The sequence below is a fragment of the Ailuropoda melanoleuca genome, chromosome 2 (assembly GCF_002007445.2).
Source record: "Ailuropoda melanoleuca isolate Jingjing chromosome 2, ASM200744v2, whole genome shotgun sequence".
Classification (NCBI taxonomy): domain Eukaryota; kingdom Metazoa; phylum Chordata; class Mammalia; order Carnivora; family Ursidae; genus Ailuropoda; species Ailuropoda melanoleuca.
Window position 1 is genome coordinate 142,976,313 of NC_048219.1, and position 20,723 is coordinate 142,997,035.

Here is a 20,723-nt window from a genome sequence, read left to right on the forward strand (position 1 = left end):
GCCACGTGCAGTGATCTGGGTGTGACACATACAAGGGCTGGAGCTCCAAACAAAGGGAGCTCTATAAAAGAGAGTTGAACATAATATTTTATTTATTCGACAGAGATAGAGACAGCCAGCAAGAGAGGGAACACAAGCAGGAGAAGTGGGAGAGGAAGAAGCAGGCTCATAGCAGAGGAGCCTGATGTGGGGCTCGATCCCATAATGCCGGGATCACGCCCTGAGCCGAAGGCAGACGCTTAACCTCTGTGCCACCCAGGCGCCCCTGAACGTAATATTTTAGGCCTGATTTGGACAAATACATTTGCATAACTAGCCAAAACGTATCATTTCTAATACAGTAGACTGAAGGATACACCTAATATGACAAGCGTCCTCAGATACCCATGACCTAAAAGTGAATATATTTTTTTAATTTTCATGTCTGCATCACACTTAAGAAATGCACTGAGCTCTATTTTTGCTCCCCCAAAGGATATAAAAATATATATATTTTTAAGATTTTGTTTGTCAGGGGGCGCCTGGGTGGCACAGCGGTTGGGCGTCTGCCTTCGGCTCAGGGCGTGATCCCAGCGTTATGGGATCGAGCCCCACATCAGGCTCCTCCGCTATGAGCCTGCTTCTTCCTCTTCCACTCCCCCTGCTTGTGTTCCCTCTCTCGCTGGCTGTCTCTCTCTGTCGAATAAATAAATAAACTCTTTAAAAAAAAATTTAAAAAAAAGATTTTGTTTGTCAGGAGAGAGCACAAGCAGGGGGAGCAGCAGGCAAAGCAGGCAGAGGGAGAAGCATGCTCCCCACTGAGCAAGGAGCCCGATGTGGGACTTGATCCCAGGACGCTGGGATCATGAACTGAGCCAAAGGCAGAGGCTTAACTGACTGAGCCACCCAGGCGTCCCCCCAAAATAATTTTTAAATGAGCAGCTGATGATGTTCCTTAGCGGTGTAACATCACTGGGCTATTCCCCCTTTCCTTTCTAGCTTTCCTATTTTGCAACCAGAAGAATCTTCAGATAATTTAAGAAGAGGGGTTAAGAAACCTGAAACAAAAACACTACTGGTATGATGCTTATTAGAAAAATAATTTGTAGTGGTTTCTCAGAAACCAGCAGTACTTGATAAAATATTCAAGAAAGAAAAATCAATATTTTCGTATTCTCCTCATTTAAAAAAATTCTTTCCTAGACCTGTATTTCACGTATGCATGCATCTCTTCTCTCTGTCCCTTGGGCTCTTTGATGAAGCCAATTATATTTTTGTATTACGTACTATTACATAAGAATAACGAATGCTGCCTAATGATGACAGTAAGTGTACTGAGCTATAGGGAACTTGGCAGCACAGACAGTAACTGGGCAAGATGTTATGACATGTACGGATTCTTCAGTCACATGCTTTCACTATTTATTAAAGCCATGGGAAACTTCACTCCTATGGAAGACTTTCTTCTAAGGAATGTTGACATAGTGGGTCACACAGAAGATGAAGCAGGACAGTATAATTTGTCAATTAAACAAGTTTTAAAAATTAGAGACCTAAAATATTACATAGATATCCTATTAGATTACAAAATAAGCAGAATACAATGAAGACTCAATCCTCAGTTAAATCTGGAAGGTGAGAAGGTATATGATACAAGTGATTACAAAAAGTTGCCTTTAACATACCAGTGAGTCCCAAATGTGAAAAAACTCATCCTTGAAGGTTAGATTATTATGCGGACACACAACGTATTAAGAGAAAAGAACTATGGTAGAGGTGACTTACTATCATTTTGTGTTTTTCCTATGGGTTTATAACCTTAGCTTGTTATTGCAATGAGAGTCACATGTCAGGCTGATTCTCTCCTTTGAGATAAATACTGGAGATGCCAATTATTTTTAAATTGAAGAATAACTGACATACAATGTTGTATTAGTTTTAAGTGAGCAACATAGTGATTCGATATTTGTATATATTACAACATGGTCACCAGGTAAAGTCTAGTTACCATCTGCCACTATACAAAATTGTGACAATACCGTTGGCTAGATTTCCTGTGTTGCACAGTTCAACCCCATGTCTTATTTACTTTGTAACTGGAAGACTGTACCTCTTAGCTGCCTTTACCTATTTGGTTCATCCCCGTCACTGCTCTGCCCTGTAGCCATCATCAGTTCTCTATGATCTACGGGTTTGCTTCTGTTCCATTTGTTCATTTGCTTTATTTTTCATTTATTTTTTGTCTGATCTTGTTACTTTTAGAAAATCTCATTGTTGACTGGCCTCAGACCTAGAGGTTTCCACCTCAGGACAGCCTCTGTCTCTTAGCAATCTGTTCCTGGGGTTTTTCTTTGGCCTCCTCCATTCTCTTGGCCAATAGTTCAGCATGTTCTGCAGCCTCTTCCTTATTTTTCTTAGTGCACTGTTTCTTCAGAGCAACATGCCGACATTTGTGTGGCAGGATACATGGAGTAACAAGACACGGAATGACGGGTGCTCTGGTTCTAATTTTCTTACCTTCTTTGTTTAGGGTCTTTTGCACAACATACTGGGGGACATCATCTTCTTTAGAGAGACTGAAAAGTTTGTGGAATCTGCTAGCTCTTTTAGACCCCAGGCCACCAGGCACAGTAGTATCAGTGAGTCCAGGAATATCCTTTTCTCTCTCTCTCTCTCTTTTTTAAACAATGACCAAGTAGAGAACACTGAGATTGGCGTCCACAATGCAACCCCAAACAGACCTACACTTTCTTTCTCCAGTCCTCCTCAGTTTGTAGCAGGAATGGCCCTTCCTCAGCCGCAGGGGGGCACGGCCATGGATCGAGACACCCTGCTTCACGGGAAGCCTTGTTTGTCACTGCCACCACTGACTCGGACCGTATAATCCTTCCTCTGTTCACCCAGAGCATGCGTGTGATTTCTGTGGCCACACACTTCTCATACAAGGTACGGAGTTTGTGTTCGCCATCCACTTCAGTGAGTTTCTAGCAGCCAGCAACTGGGAAAGAGATGTTCAGCTTCATCCTAAAGCAGCCTACTACCTCCGAGGTGCCATGGAAAAGAGCTGTTTTGATTTTAAATTCCACATATAATGAAATCATATAGTATGTGTTTCTCTCTCTGACTGACTTAGCTTAACACCATCTAGGTTCACCCATGTTGCCAATGGCAAGATTTCATTTTTTATGGCTAATATTCTATTTTACACACACACACACACACACACCCCCCACCCCACATCTTCTTTAGCCATTTATCTTTTGATAGTTATTTAAGTTGCTTCCATATCTTTGCTATTGTAAATAATGCTGCAAGGAACATCGGGATGAATTTGTCTTTCTGAATTAGTGTTTTTGTTTTCTTTGCATAAGTATCTAGAAGTGGAAATACTGTATAGTATGGTAGTTCTGTTTTTAATCTTTTGAGGAAACTCCATAGTGTTTTCCAAAGTGGTTGCACCAATTTACATTCCCACCAACAGTGCACGGGCTTTCCTTTTTCTCCATGTCCTCACCAAAACTTGTTTTTTGTCTGATTCTACTCAAATTTTCTAAAACCTATCAGTAGGATGGTTATAAATGTTAGAAATAATCAATACAATGTTAGACGTAGTTGTTTGTCAGAAGGTCTCACGTTAGGGTATTGGTTGGGAATAAAAATCAGAATTGGTTCTAGTAAGACAGCCCGATGTTTAAAAGTGACAACCCTAGGGGTGCCTGAGTGACTCAGTCAGTTGGGTGTCTGACTCTTGATTTCAGCTCAGGTCGTGATCTCAGGCTCATGAGATGGATGGATGATGGATGGAGGCCCATGTTGGGCTCTGTGCTGAGCAGGGAGCCTGCTTGGAATTCGCTCTCTCTCTGCCCCTCCCCCGACTTGTGTGCATGCACACTCTTTCTCTCTCTCAAAAAAAAAGTGACAACCGTATATTTTAATTTCAAGGCTGGCCTGAGGTTCTTTTTTTATTTGCTTCTTAATTACATAAACAGTACACTTAAGTTCTACTGACAGTCTCCTAGTGAGAAAGACAAACTTCTAAAAGAGTATAAGCAAAAAATAGACAATTGGGACTACATTTAATGTTAAATCTGCACAGCAAAGGAAACAATCAGCAGAGTGGAAAGGCAACCTATTGCTAGATATAAGGTAGTTTTATTTTTAACTTTTGGGGGAACCTCCATACCGTGTTTCATAATGGCTATATCAATTTGTATTCACAGCAACAATGTACAGGGGTTCCTCTTTCTCCACATCCTCACCAACACTGGCCATCTTTTGCCTTGTTTATAATAGCCGTTCTAACAGGTGTGAGGTGACATGTTGTCGTGGTTTTGATTTGCATCCCTGATGATTCATGATGTTGAACAGCTTTCCACAGACCTATTGGTCATTTGTGTATCTTTTGAGAAACGACTATTCTCAGGTCCTCTACCTGTTTTTAAATCAGGTTGCTTTTCGCTATTGAGTTGTATGAGCTCCTTACATATTTTGGATACTAACCCCTTAACAGATACATGGTTTGTAAATATTTTCTCCCATTCCATAGGTTGCATTTTCATTCCATCAATTATTTCCTTTGCTGTGTGCAGAAGCTTTTTAGTTTGATGCAATCCCACTTGTCTGTTTTTGTTTTGGTTGCCTGTGCTTTTGTGTCCTATCTGAAAAATCACTGTCCACACCAATGTTTTCTACTAGTTAGTTTTATGTTTTCAGGTCTTTAATCCATTTTGAGTTGATTGTTGTGTATGGTGTGAAATAAGGGACCAATTTCTTCTTTTTTTGGGGGGGGACATATAGATACTCAGTTTTCCCAACATTTATTGAAGAAACTATCCTGTCCTTATTTAGTGTACTTGGCACCCTTGCTGAAGATCAGTTGACAAAAGGATTTATTTTCTGGGCTTTCTATTTGTTTCATTAGTCTATATGTCTGTTTTTATGCCAGTCCTATCCTGTTTTGATTACTGTATCTTTGTAATATATTTTGAAATCAAAGTACAGATGCCTCCAGCTGTGTTCTTCTTGCTGAAGACTGCTTTGGTCTTTTGTGGTTCCATGTGAATCTTAGGATTGCTTTTTCTATTTCTGTAAAGAATGCCCTTGGGATTACGATAGGCACTGCATTAGCTCTGAAGATCACTTTGGGTAGTATGCACATTTTAGCAATCTTTTTCTAATCCATAACACTTTAAATTCTCTAACCTCAGAAAATGGTTACAAAGAAGTGTGTGCAAAGCTTGTGAAATGTTTCTTTTTGGATTATTAATGGCAGGCAGTAACCTTCTTTGTACTTGAGGCATCATAACCAGTTCCTCAGCCAACATTACAAACCATGAAAAGGATAGATGGGGCTGAGAGGGTCATGATGCTGACAGGCAATGTAGAGGCCTGGATAGAAATGTATGATGAGTTTTTGTGGTCCTCTTCACCACCATTAGGGACAGAGAAAAAGAGTGGCGTGTGTTCATTATTTTTGGCTTCTGTAGCATCTGATAAGTGCTATACCAAATAGCACCAGAAACAATGCCTACAGGGATCTTACAGATGCTCTTGTCCAGTCTCCTACTTGCCCTCCATGACTGCCCTAAGGACAGACAAACCCCTGCTCTGCACTGAGCTTCGTTATTTTTATCTTCTCTTGCAAGTGACCCACGTTAAGAATTGGGAATTTTGTGTCTATATACACAGACACATATAAATATATATTTTCTCTCTATATATAGAATATATTAGAATATAATAGAATATTACATATATAATTCAACTTAATCTTCTAATTGAAGGAAAACATTTATTCCTTTAAAATGTCTGTGAGACACTCCATGTTCATACCCATGGGAAAAGCAATAATGTTTAATGATGAGACATTCTAGGTTGCCTTTTCCATTAGTCATATTGCATTTAACTTCTTTTATAATGCTATTAATTCAAAACAATATTCAAATTTCTGAGCACTTAAAATGTGAACACAGATTCTCTAGTCAAATATAAGACAACATGATATTGTTGAGTTTCACTGCACTTAACTCACATGAATTTGATTTAAAAACTAACAGTATGTGTCTTAAAATCATTAGAAGAACCTATTTTTATGTTGAAATTTCCTGCTACAGGAGAAGTGGTTTCAAAATAACAACAATCACCAAACACCACCACAAAGAAAGGTCCCTCCTGTCATATTGTATGCTCATTTAGTCATTCAGCAGATGTTTCTTGAACATTTGCATTTTACTAAATATAGGAACAGGGGAAGGAAGAGTGGAGATGAGTAAAGCAGTGGGGGATGGTGGTGTTGTGATAGTTGGTGGGGAGACTACACAGGTAGCCCAGTCGGTGAATATGGTAGCTCTCTGTTAATATAAGTAGTTTTCAAAAAATATTCCTTCATATTTAGGTTATTTTAATTATTTTTAAAAATAAACATTAATATCTTGTCCTCATATGGGCCTTAATAAAGTCTTAATAGTGGAAAACAGTAATTATCTTACCAAATCTAATGTTTCTCAGAGTTCGAACTCAAAATCCCGAGATCAAGAGTCGCACTCTCCACTGACTCAGCCAGCCAGCCCCAAGAGAATTTCAGAGCCGCAAAAGAGCTTATAGACCATGTACTTTAACTCTACATTTCATATGAACTCTAATTTTTATTTGCTGGTTCATTTTGTGTTTATTCTCAAATGGGAACAAAAGAGGACCACAGGTCTTGGATCTGTCTGTATCCTTTGGAGGAAAGGAAAACCAATTTCAGCAGGAGAACTGGCCATTTCTATCCTTCCATTAATCGAACAGCAGCATGTCAGGTCTGCCAGGATTGACAGGTTCACTATTATCACTTTAAACCCAGTAGGTCTTGAATCAGTAATTTTAGTAAATATTATAAGGTTCATGTTATAGTCTTATTTAATTACAGTACCAATTCACATTTCAGGACTCATTGCTTGCATGTTATCTTAGCAACATTAAATCTATTATAATATGTCACCTCGTTCATTTATATGCAGAATGCAAGTATCTGAGATTCTAACATGAACCAGCTGGCACTTCAGGACTACCTTAAAAATAAAAAGGACTAAAGTCTTTTTTTTTTTTTTTTAAGATTTTATTTATTTGACAGAGATAGAGACAGCCAGGGAGAGAGGAACACAAGCAGGGGAGGGGGAGTGGGAGAGGAAGAAGCAGGCTCATAGCAGAGGAGCCTGATGTGGGGCTCGATCCCATAATGCCGGGATCACGCCCTGAGCCGAAGGCAGACGCTTAACCGCTGTGCCACCCAGGCGCCCCTAAAGTCATATTTAAAAGTACCCTCTCACTGTGATGCTTAATGTTCTTTTCTTTCAATTAATTTGCATAAGTAGCCAGGTTTCTGTGGTTGTTTTCATTATAGGGAATCTTGATTATTTTATAGAGCTATCTAAATTGTACCAAATGAAACACCAAATAGTTAAATCTGGAAGGAGTAAGAGACATACAGAGGATTTCGCTCTACTCTGTGGTGCATGAAAATCCAGCTGCTCTTACATAACCTCGAACTCTGCCTGGGAGCTAAGAAAGAAGCAAGAGCTTTCTTCAGCCCCGCACTCACGCCAGGGTTCTCAACTACATCAGGACTTCTGTACCTGGACAAGAAAAAGTCTTGGTATGGATCCAGAAAAAATAGCACCTAGGGGGTAATTCGTAATAAGGAAAATAGTAGTTACCAAGTACCTAACACCTGCGAGGAACTCAGTTCTTCTAATGCAGACCCACTGTTTAAAGATCAAGCAGTCTGCCCAAGGTCATATAAATGATAAGCAAGCTCCTGAGGGCCAGTGCTGGGTCTCAGTTATCATTCCATCCAGAGAACCGCAGATGTACGATGTAAGGATATAATCACTGTTGCTGGAGTGCCTCTGTCTTAATGTCAGAGGTGTTTTGGTTTAGTTTTTGTTTTTAAGTTTGCTCAAGAAATTAACACTTGTACTCTCTCTGTTGTGTTAGGACAGGGGCAGTTCTTTAAACAAGAGTCTGATCCAGGAAAGAGTTAAAATTATTTTCACTCTGTTATGTTGACAAATTATAATCAGTTTTAAAGGATGTGGTACATTTACTTTTAAAATGATGCTCTCCCTAAGAGAGACAACTATGCTTCTTATGATTGATAGATTCTTTATCAAATCCTTATAAATAACAATAGAAAAAATTAAAAAGGCCATGTTACATAACAGTAAATGGGAAGCCTTCCTGTTTTGTCTCATTTTTTCTATTTAAAAAAAAACCTCAAAAACCCAAAACACCTGTCCGGAGTTAGGCCTAGTTGATATTTTTTGGATCTCAGCTTGGTGAATGCTTTCACCAAAGGTATAAGGCATTCTTGGCTTTACCCTCTGAAATGAGATTTGGCAGCTATTCAACGCCACAGAGCAATGTTACATAACAAGGCAGTTCAAGAAGCAAAAAAGAAAACCACATTGAAATGAGGCTTTGGAGAGTGGGCTTGTGGATAGCAGAATCCACTTCTACCAACACAGAAAATAGTCAAGGGCAAGCCCCTATGAACGATTATCATCATATAAACGCTCAGAATTCTTCCCCCTATAAATCTCTGAACTGTATATACTTACATTTCACAAGCAGTGACTTTCTAAGTGAACATTTATGTGGGAGATTAGTGCTCCTGCCATAGAGTCTGAATTCTTTGTGGGGGGGGGGATGTTCTCGGAAGTATGACTTCCCCTCCCACCTTTCTTTTTATAATGCCACTCGAGAGAAACACTGTTAAATAATGAAGAGTAATTTCAATGGAAGGAGTCAAATTCTGAGACTTCTGACCTTATTAGCAACTACAAAAAATATGTAATGAAACTTCAACTACTATGAGCTCTTCCCTGAGCATAAATACGTTTTAAAAAATACAGCCCACTTGATTTTAGCTCCAGTGAAGGAAGCAGACTTCTTTTTAATGTGCCCCCCCCTTTTTTTGTAAAAACACAAATAACAGTTTGGGTACCAAGCTAAGGGTCACACACCTGGTCCCAGACTCAGCACTTTCTGGCTGTTCAAAAATTTCTCCTTAAAGCTATGTGTTAAATTAAAATTGAGAAATTACTGGAAGATACAACCAAAAAAGAAAAAAAAAAAAAGCCAAACGAAAAAAGCGAGAGAATGTGCTTGTTTATGCAAATCCCTGAACGGACTTACTATTTGCTTTTGATCAATGAACTTAGCACTAAAATGGCATCCTTAATAGGTCAGTCTCTGCCTGCTGAACACACTGGAGGGGACTCTTTGGAGATATATTTTCAAATCTCTGCCATTTTTAAACAGTATGCAGTTTCCTGCTTAGAAACCTCAATGGCTATTTTTTCAACAGAGCATGCATATAACTTTATACTTGGCGTCATTCTCTTGATAAAAATCCTGTAAGACCCACTTGTCATGCAAGAAGAAACCGAGGCTTAGTACATGTACTGTTTAGGTTCATAAATGGAAGAGGTGGTTGAGACTGGATGCACATACCGAATGGTCTCAATTTCATTTAAAATCAAAGATGCTAGTTGAAAGGTAAGGTCCTTAACAATATGTTTAAAGAGGGAGAAGAAAATGCTATTTGGTTTACCTTGCAATATTAGCAATCTTTATACAGTCCAAACAGTTTAGAATTCATCCTTTATTCTCAAATGATCTGCAGATCATAAGAATCTATTCCTCACTAAAAAAGTAGAGCATATTGGGGGCTTTGAATTTAGCGTTTGAGTAAAATAAATGCTAGAGTTAAAAATCAGGATGAACTGCAAATGAGAAGTGAGATTTTCTACTACAGAGCCTAGTATATTCTGAATGAATATATCTGCTGAATAAATGTTGAATAAATGGAAGATCAGGGTTTCCAGCTTATCATCTTTTGAAACCTTATGCCCTCTAACATTAAAACTGATGACATCTTATCTAAACTACAGACAGAAAAGTTGATCATAAAGTTGTGTAAGTCCTGTGAAATGACTGTAGAAATGCCGGTGCACCCAGCCACTACGTGTAACTGGGTGTGTGTATGCACGGCCTCACATTGTGTGTGTTCCCAGTTAGGCTGCAAAGGACCCAACTTCAAGGCCATAGGTCATGCCATGCATGCAGGCAACTTGAATCAACACACACATCATCTTGACAGAAGATGATTAAAGTGTAGTTGGTAAAACACATTAACACAATAATTAAAAACTCATACCCACACGGAAAGCAATAGTCAAAAAGTAAAGACAGGCTGCTCCTATAGGCAGTAACAGTCCCAGGGCAGCCACCCTGCTTTCATCATGGTCAATTCATTAACAGAGGAGAAAAGACAGAAACTGTGGGAAATGCAGACCATCTGCTCAATCCAGATGCAACAACACACGCCTCTTATGTGCAAAGCTTTTTACCAGAAAGGAACGGAGATAGGATCTAATCCTACAAAGGCAGTGAGACATATTTGCATCACAAACAAAAATAATGCCAAAATCATTATTAAATGAGACCTTTTAAATGTCAGTCCAGACTTTTACCACTGGGTGTACATTGATTAAGCAGAAGACTAAACCAGCATTAGAGAAAATGGAGTTGGATTCTATTAGCTTTAGTCAGCTATTCCTTAAATAAAATCATGCTTAAAACATCTTCATTCCTTAAATAACGAGAACATTTTAGTCCAGTCATCGTAGTTTTAAAAAGACATCAAAAGAGATTCCTTTAACAGTGTATATTGCAAGCAATGTGCATTTTTCTCTCTTCTAAGAAAAGGTTAAAAACAAATACTCTTACCTTGAAATTGTGAACCTTTTCATATTTTGGAATTTGCTCGTTTTCTTTCAGAGTTGCTCTTCTAACAAGTGATGTCAACTGCGAATAAGCAAAGAGTTTCAGAGGTTGCCAGATTGTCACAGACGACTTTTGAGAACCCAGTTTCATTCCCAAGGCTGCTATCAATAAATCTTGCTGACGGCCCTCTGGTTTTGATTTGTGAACTGCAGCTCTATTAGTTTTCCTACCCGACCAAGACTCTTTGGATGGCATTTTGGAATTCAGAAAAGAAATAAAACCTATATTGATCTGTCTGTCGGTGAACTCTATTCGGCTAACAAACGAGCATTCTGCCAGCCGGCACAGAACCCGAATCTACAGAGAGCTGCAGAGAAACATCGCGGAGAGGTGGAGGAGGGTGATGAAGCACTTCTTAAAAAGAGGTCGACTAACCAGAAAAATTCTTCTTTCTTCCTTTTTTTTTTTTAAAGGGCTCTATATTTAAGCTTCTGAAAACTTAAGAGTCTGAACAGAAATAAAGAGTCGATGCTAACATACAAAACATTCAGCATCTCTCTATCCCTTTTTAAAAGCCATGCAATTTTGACAAATGATACATTTCTAAAAGCTTCCTTTTCTATTCAATATATTACTGTCCATTCTGGATGAAAGATGCCTACATACTGCCTGCAGTCAGCTTCTAGCAGCAGACACCCTGTGGAGCCCCTAGCAGCGAGGGTGGGGAGGGAAGGGATTTGACAAGGAAGGCTGGATTAGACTGGTCACCGTAAGAAAGGAGATAACCAATGAGAATCAAGCAACAGTATTTAAGTATTGTATTCCTCAACTCTCTTTTCCTCCCTCCTCTCATGTAAGATTTTCTTGCTGGCTCAAGGAAAAAAAAATCAGTGGGAAGACAATGAGCCATGAATGAGTCATGCATTATTACAAAATGGAATATTTCTTTTACCTATTAAAAGCAAAGGAAGATTAACATGTGGCACCAGGTTTCAAAAGAATTTACCATCACTGCCTGGTAAATTATGAAAGGCTAATCTATACCATCCTTTCTGCATTATGGACTGAGGTTAGCTAACAAAAACCCAATTTTATTTAAGAAGAGCAAAAGCTGGTAAGTATTTTGATGAAAAAGAAAAGGCGTTTAACTAGATAGCACACTATTTTCACACAGAACAAGGAGCGTGCATACAACACTGCTAACACCCTGCAGTGGTCAGTTTTGTCTCCCTATAAGAAGGATTTTTGTTGTGAATTTGTAAGTAAATGGATCTGGTCTTTATTTTAATTTTTAGTCTCAACATTCTTAATTCAGAGAGCTTGAGGCCAGATCATCGTGGGAGCCAGCTGGGAATAATTTTTTTTTTAATGTGTTTTTATTATGTTAGTCACCGTACAGTACATCCCTGGTTTCTGATGTAAAGTTTGATGATTCATTAGTTGCGTATAACACCCAGTGCACCATGCAATACATGCCCTCCTTACTACCCATCACCAGTCTATCCCATTCCCCCACCCCCCTCCCCTCTGAAGTCCTCAGTTTGTTTCTCAGAGTCCATAGTCTCTCATGCTTCATTCCCCCTCCTGATTACCCCCCCTTCTTTATCCCTGGGAATAATTTCTCATGCACACAGATTGGAGATGTAGTATAACTGTGCTTACAGAACTCCTGGATTTTTGTTTTCTGATATAAAAAGGTGGGAAGGGTGCTGGGTAAGAGACAAATCCAGCTCCATTTAAGAGCAGTGCCTAGACTTTTTGCTAAGCTGCTATACGAAGCTGAAGTTTTCCCATATTGGCTCCCTAAACATCTCCCATTTGTTTCCTCATCTTATAGTAATTACATTTAACCCATTATGATTCTAATTGTTACGCTGTATTTAAAGAATCAAAAACTATATTTAAATGAATTCAGTCCATTTGCTGAGCACAATTTATCTCCAATTTCATAATCTATAGGGGGTATGTGCCCAATGCAGATTCTAGTTTAATTAGGACATGAAATGGTTCTTAAACCATGCTAGATATTAGAAATATTGATGACTGATTTTCTAAACATCCCCCAATTTTTTTTTCTATACTTGAGCATATAGTCCCTTCTTTTAAAATATCTTACTCTTTTAAAAAAATTTCCAGGGCGCCTGGGTGGCACAGCGGTTAAGCGTCTGCCTTCGGCTCAGGGCGTGATCCTGGCGTTGTGGGATCGAGCCCCACATCGGGCTCCTCTGCTATGAGCCTGCTTCTTCCTCTCCCACTCCCCCTGCTTGTGTTCCCTCTCTCGCTGGCTGTCTCTATCTCTGTCAAATAAATAAACAAAATCTTTAAAAAAAAATAAAAAAATTAAAAAAAATTTCCAAGGGCATCTGGTTGGTTCAGTTGGAAGAAGAGCATGCAACTCGTTCTCAGGGTTGTGAGTTTTAGCCCCATGCTGGGTGTAGAGATTACTTAAAAAAAATAAAAAGTTTTTGAAAAATTTTCTAATAAAAGGCAGAAGTTAATATTTACGTCTATAGCTACTTCATTCCCTCAAATTAATACTCTTATGATTAAATGAGACCCCCCCCAAAAAAATGCTCCTGTTCTAAGAGAAAATACAATGGAAAGAACTTTCCTCACCTCACCTAAATTACTTTTCAGTTTAGACCTAGTTTGTCATGTGATGACTAAAAATATAAACACCAACCAACTCTAGTCATGTACAACTGCAGGTGAAGTTTATCAGTTCTCAGTAGACACTAGAAAAACAGATTCTAAAGGCAAATTTAACATTTTTTCTCTATGTTAAAGAAAACCAATCACCCATGTAATTCAAAGCTCCCCCCCCATTTTTTTTTTAAAGATTTTATTTATTTATTTGACAGAGATAGAGACAGCCAGCGAGAGAGGGAACACAAGCAGAGGGAGTGGGAGAGGAAGAAGCAGGCTCATAGCAGAGGAGCCTGATGTGGGGCTCGATCCCATAACGCCGGGACCACGCCCTGAGCTGAAGGCAGACACCCAACTGCTGTGCCACCCAGGCGCCCCTCCCCCCCATTTCTGATCAAGGTCCTTTATTATAGACTCTGCATGGTCACTTTTCTTCCCAAATAATTTTGGTAACTAATCGAGACATACTGGATTCATTGCAAATTTGGGCAGCTATCTAGGGCAAGAGGAGAGAGAAAACAATGGCGCAGGATGAAGTTCTTCGCTACTCTCAAAGGGCCAGGAGGTTTTTGGTCGCATGATGTCTTCAGTAACTTGCAATAATGCAACTTCTGCATTAATTTTGCTGCACCAGCTCTCAAGTCATAAGAACTGGTAATTCTAAAGTTCAGAACTAATATCAATGATCTGATGTTCTGGACAAATATATACCACTCATCCTTATATTTATCTGGCCATATTTAGATAGCTAAGGATTCTATTAATGATGGCTATCATTTATTCTTAAGTATCCATGTTCCAGGCACTTTACATAAAGAATACCATGAAATCCACAGAAAGATACCTAAGAGGTGTATATTATCCTCACTTCATAGTTTAAAGAATAGAGCCTACAGAGTTTAACTTCCTGAACTGCACAGCTAGTTGGTGCTGGTAAGAGCTGGTCTTTTAAAGATTATGCTATGTCCACCGAAATCCGAAAATGAGAGGAAATTTTGAAGTCCAAGGTAGTTGTTTTCCTCTCTGATTCTCTAGTTATTTTTCCCTTTCAGTTTCAAAGAGCATCAATAGATGGTAAGACAGAGTAAGCAATGAATAACAATGGATGGTGAGAAAAAGTAATCGTAGCTAACATCCCTAGATCTCAAGCTCAGCACAGGGCACATGCAACAGACAATGCAACCTACAAGGCTCCGTCTGGCACGCCCTCCTCCAGTGGGGCCTTTGATGATCTGTACCAATTAGGTGTGACTTTATCTACCCGTGAACCTCTGCACCCTTCTCTTGTTCATTATTTATGAGATGTACCACATTCCACCTGATACCACAGTTCCTGTGTAGCTGTTTATATAGACTGGATCTTACATGTCTTAGTATAAACCTTGAGTTTAGCACGGTAGCTTAGACAAATAAAGGTCCATCAAGTATCTGGTTGAAAAAATAAGACCAAATGAAGGTACCTATTTTTTAATAGGGGGCAATATATTTAATAATTTATTATATTTATTATATATAATATATATTTCTATATATTTATACATTAATATTATATATTTATATATATTTATGTATATATTCATATATATTTATTATATATATTTTATACATATCTCCCAAGGTCAGGATTCAAACTTCAGTGTCTCTGATTTCAAATCCCTTTTTAAATTATAATTTATTATATATTACACATATAATATACACACGTATATATATACACACGTATATACATGTATATATTATATTACCACATAATATATACACGTATATAATTACTATAATTTATTATATATAATTTATCAATTATATATAATTATATATTATATATTTATAATTTATTGTATATATTTAACATATAATATATACATGTATATAATAAATTATTATAATAAAAAAAGATGGGATTTGAAATCAGAGACACTGAAGTTTGAATCCTGACCTTGGGAGATTTGGTTGGTGCCTTGCTTGCCTCATTTACATACATGAACGGGGCAGTTTAAAAGAGATGACATATAAAAGAGGAAAAGACGGCCTAGTAGTAAGCACTCACTAAGTGATGGTATTACAGGGGTGCGGTACCAAATATTAGCTGCAGGTTATGCTGTGTAGTATAAGACATCGGTTCTGGCCCTCAAGGAGTTGGTAGATTAATCTGCTTTCGGTTTATACCATACAAACATTCCTGGAAACTCCTGCCTTTGGATTATGGTCTTTACCAAATCTCCCAAATTCTAGTTCTAATCCTATCTTTTAAAAGGCATATGATGACATGCTATTAGCTGAGGGAGCAGCAATGGGAGGGCAGAAAGTGTAAAAGGAAAGAGTACTAGCATTTGCTAAGAAGTCAGAGCAATGTTTCATATTTCATATTGTCCTATTTATCGGTCACACCAATCCTGGGAGTGTGTTGTATAATGAACATTCTGTAGATGAAGAAATGCTCACAGAGTAACTTGCTCAAGGTCACAGTCAGGAAGTAAAAAGTTTGTGATCTGAATGCCTGTGTTTTGTCTCTCAAGTCTGGAAACTCTTTCTCCTACCTTATAATGACAGTAGGAGATAAACCCAAGGTGTTAGGGATATAGCCCCCTCACCTTCTGGTTCTATAAAAGAAACTGGCTTAATGGGTGGGGATCTAAACTGACAGAGCACATCTCCCACAAGGTCATTCTTGCTGGAAACACCAGCAGTATTTAGTTTTTCATTTTGACTGCAACTCTTTGGCCTGCCCTAGACCTAACTCTAGCCATCCTTGATACTGATAGCACTTTTGTACATTCATCTAAAAGAGGGTGACGAGCCTGAAAAAACAAATGGAAAACAGGCAGATTCTACAACCCTCTCGGTTTCTACCTCTGTGCATACCATCTATTATATAGAGAAGTGGACTACAAAAATGGTATGTGTGTAGCAGAAGGCAGTTGTGTGACAAATAGGAAACAGAAGGGGAAACAGCTGACCCCGGAAGGGAACACATTTGCTGCTTTTCAAATAAATTTCCACCACTGACCTCTCTACTCTGAATTCATGCAAAACTAGTCTCTCATTTTCACCTAGTATGATAGGATCAGGGGTTGTGGAGCCAGCCAAAGTGCTGATCTTAACCCTGTCATCTACTGGCTGTGGCATGTCCTGGTCAAGTTACTAATTTCTTTCAGTCTTTGTTTCCTTACGTGTATAATTGATTAAAAGTACATTACATTATAGAATTAGATGAGATAATATATGGGGGGGAGCATTTTGCATTATTCTTGGCACAGACAGTAATCAATAAATAGAAGTTTCCCTCCTTTCCTTGTATCTAAGGACTTCTATTTCAAGATTAGGGTTAATATAGTGGGACTGTGAGACACATAAAAGGCCCAAGGCCACTGGCCTAAGCAGTGTAAGCTTCAGGTCAAGTTGTAACCAAGTGCTTTAAGGACACATCATAAACATCACTGTCCTGCAATCATTACCTTATCCTGTCCTGGCAATCTGAACCCCCAAGCTCAAACGCAGAGTAATCCTTGTTCTGTCCACCTTCCCGCCTCAAAACCTACTTACAGAGAAGGGTCTTATCAACTTATTCACGCTAAGGTACAAAGGACTGATTCTACTTCCTTTTCCACAAATACCTGGTTTTTAAATATAGGACCAAGACTTATGCCAAAGGAATAAATCTAATTATTGAATGTCAGAACTCGTTAACAGGAGTATTCTCTAGGAAACTGAAAGGACCTCACACAGACAGCAACCTCCTTAGAATATCATCATGATACCACAGACTCATGAACACAGTGTTCCAGTTAACAAGTCAACATTCCATCAGAAAAGCACCATAAAGGAATGTTCTAGCTGGCATGGCCCAGAGGCTTGGAGAGATGAAGAGTAACTGGATTAACTATTGGGTAAACCTGGTTCAGGTTTAGCAAAATTCTGCAATCTCTATAAAATATTAATATTCAGATATTAAGAACATAGCTTTGATTTTTGCGGTCCAGGATGGTAACATAGGAAGACCCTGAACTCACCTCCTCCGTGGACATAGCACATCTACACCTATTTAGAGAGGAACTCTCCTCCTGAAGAACTGGGGATTGACTGAACAGCTTCTGCACCATGAAAGATAGACTGCACAGAGAACGGCAACACAGCCAAATAGACAATAACAAAAGAAACCACTACACCTGAAACTGCAAGCTGCAGTGGGAAGGGATAGTACTGAGGGGCTGTGAGCAGGCCATGGTTTAAAAAAAACAACAAGAGGGGAGATGGGTGAGGGATGGGGTAACTGGGTCATGGGCATTAAGGACGGCACTTGATGTAATGTGCACTGGGTGTTCTATGCAACTGATGAACTACTAAATTCTTCCCCTGAAACTAATAAAAAAATTAAAATTAAAAAATTAAAAACAATATGAAAGATTCAGCCCTAGAACTCCACCAAATGGCAGGGAAGCTGCTGGAACTCTCTGAGTTGAAGGGGCTGGAGAGAGCCATGGTTTACATTTCCCTCCACCTTATAGTACAGACAGGAGCACAGCTGGCCTGCCATCTCAGCGAGCCTTGAGCCTCCCACACCCACCCAAGCTGTGCCACCAAGGTGGCTCCAGCACAGTGTACAGCAGGGCACCCCTGGTCACTGTTCATCCAGCCGTGTCATCTTAGTAAGAGGCACCCTGGAGCACACCAGGCCCACACCACTTCAGCCCCAGATGACGTGCTGGAGCAACCCCAGGGCAGAGTACTCTGGGACTTCCTGGCTTGCACCTCCTTTAGCTCCAGCTGCCCACCAAACACCCCAGGACACCCCAGACTGCACCCACTGCAGCTTCAGCTGTCCTGCCAGAGCACCCTCTGCACGTAGAACCCCAGGACCCTCCCCTCCCCTCCCCCTATTTGTATGCACTTCAGCTTCAGTTGTACTGTCAGGGGGCCCTCCACAGGGAGCCCCAGGACCCCCTGGCTTACACCTACTTCAGCTTCACCTGTCCTATCAAGGAACCCTCTGCACTGACAGCTCTTGGACTGCCTCACCCCATGCCCTCTTCCATTCCAGCCATCCCACGAAGACAGCCCCAGCATGGAATACCCCAGGACCCCCAGCACATGCCAGCCACAGCTCCCACCAGCCAACCAGTCACTAGGCACACACAGTCTACACAGGGGATGACCATACACAAGGCTATTCCTGAAAGCTTAGAAGCAGCTGTTTTAATTCATAGAAACAAACACAGAAAGTGAAGCAGAATGAGAAGACACAGAAATATGCTCCAGATGAAAGAACAAGACAAAATATCAGAAAAAGAATTAAATGAAACAGAGATAAGCAATACATCTGATAAAAAATTTAAGTAACGATCATAAAGATGCCCATGGACTGGAGGGAAGAGTGGGAGAACTCAGCGAGAACTTCAAAAAGAGACCGAAAATATTAAAAAGAATCAATCAGAATTGAAGAATACAATAACTAAAATGAAAACTACACTAGAGGAAATCACCAGATTAGTAGGTGGAGAAGAACAGATCAGCAATCTGAAGTACAAGCTAGTGGGAAGCACCCAAACTGAAGAGTAAAAAAGAAAAAAAGAATTTATAAAAAGGAGGATAGGTTAAGGGATCTCTTAGACAACATCAAGTAAACAAACATTTGCATTATAGAGGTCCCAGAAGAAGAAGAGAGAGATAAAGGAGCAGAAAACTTATCTGAACAAATGATGACTGGAAACTTTTCTAACCTGGAGAAGGAAACAGGCATCCATGTTCAGGAAGCAAAGAGACTTCCAAATAAGATGAATCCAAGGATATCCACACCATGACAAATAATCATTAAAATGTTTAAGATTAAAGGTAAGGGAATTTTTAAAGCAGCAAGAGAGAAGTAGTTACATAAAGCTATCAGCTGATTTTTCAGCAGAAACCTGGCAGGCCAGAAGACAGCAGCATGATATATTCAAAGAACTTAAAAGAAAAAAAACCCCTACAACCAAAAATACCCTACCCAGCAAGGTTATCATTCACAATGGAAGGAAAAAGAGTTTCCCACAAAAACAAGAGTTAAAGGAGTTCATCACCACTAAACTGGCCTTACAAGAAATGTTAAAGGAACTTCTTTAAGTGGAAAAGAAAAGGTGATAATTAGGAAAAAAATTATAAATGGAAAGATGTAAAATAGGACAACATATACATAAAATGTGGCAAAGGAAATAAAGTAGTTTTTAAAGAATGTGTTTACTTTAAACTTAAGTGACCATCAACTTAATATAGACTAATATATACTGAGCATGTTACATATGAACCTTATGGTAATCCCAAACCCAAAAGCTACAATATCTACACAAAAAATAAAGAGAACAAACGGTAAGAATAACAGACAAGCATCAACCAAAAGGAAAACAAGCAAGAGAAGAACAAAGAAGTACAAAAACAACCAGAAAGCAATGAATAAAATGGCAATAAGTATTCAGCTATTAATAATTACTTTAAATGTAAATTGTCTAAATGCTCCAATCAAAGACATAGGGTGGTGAAGTGGGTAAAAAAAACAAGACCCATCTATAGGCTGCCTAGAAGAGACTCACTTCAGACCCAAACACACATAGAGTGTGTATGAAAGTGAATGAAAGGAAAAATATATTTTGTGCAAATGAAAGTGAAAATTTAAAAAAAGCTGAGGTAGCAAAACTTAGACAAGAGACTTTAAAGACCGTAACAAGAGACAAGGGCATTACATAATGATAAAAGGATCAATCCAACAAGAAGATGTAACAATCGTAAACATTTATGCACTCAACATTGGATTGCCTAGATACATAAAGCAAATACATAAAGGGAGAAATTGTCAGTAATACAATAATAGTAGGGTAGTTTAATACCCCAATTACATCAATGGATAGATCACCCAGTCATAAAATCAATAAGGAAACCTTGTCTTTGAATAGTCCATTAGACCAGATGGACTTAATAGATATACACAGAACATTCCATCCCAAAACAATAGAATACGCATTCTTTTTAAGAGCACATGCAACATCCTCCAAGACAGATCACATGTTGGACTAAAAAACAAGTCTCAATAAATTTAAGAATACTGAAATCATATCATGCATCTTTTCTGACTATAAAGCTATGACACTACAAATCAATTACAAGTAGGGGCGCCTGGGTGGCACAGCGGTTGGGCGTCTGCCTTCGGCTCAGGGCGTGATCCCAGCGTTATGGGATCGAGCCCCACATCAGGCTCCTCTGCTATGAGCCTGCTTCTTCCTCTCCCACTCCGCCTGCTTGTGTTCCCTATCTCGCTGGCTGTCTCTATCTCTGTCAAATAAATAAATAAAATCTTAAAAAAA

General features: G+C 39.1%; 1 protein-coding gene and 1 pseudogene across 4 annotated transcripts in view; both read right to left on the minus strand.

Annotated features, from left to right (window-relative positions):
* CHN1 (chimerin 1) overlaps positions 1-20,723 on the minus strand; it is a 192,626-nt gene that overhangs the window by 35,959 nt on the left and 135,944 nt on the right. For 3 of the 4 annotated variants that reach the window (XM_011226216.3, XM_034654760.1, XM_019800700.2), the window contains one exon: positions 10,753-10,830. The exons of the other annotated variant lie outside the window; for it this stretch is intronic. In XM_011226216.3, the coding sequence (XP_011224518.1) occupies positions 10,753-10,830 (78 nt within the window). The remainder of the gene's footprint in view (positions 1-10,752; positions 10,831-20,723) is intronic. 4 annotated transcript variants of the gene reach the window in all.
* Positions 831-3,778, minus strand: LOC100473884 (annotated as a pseudogene).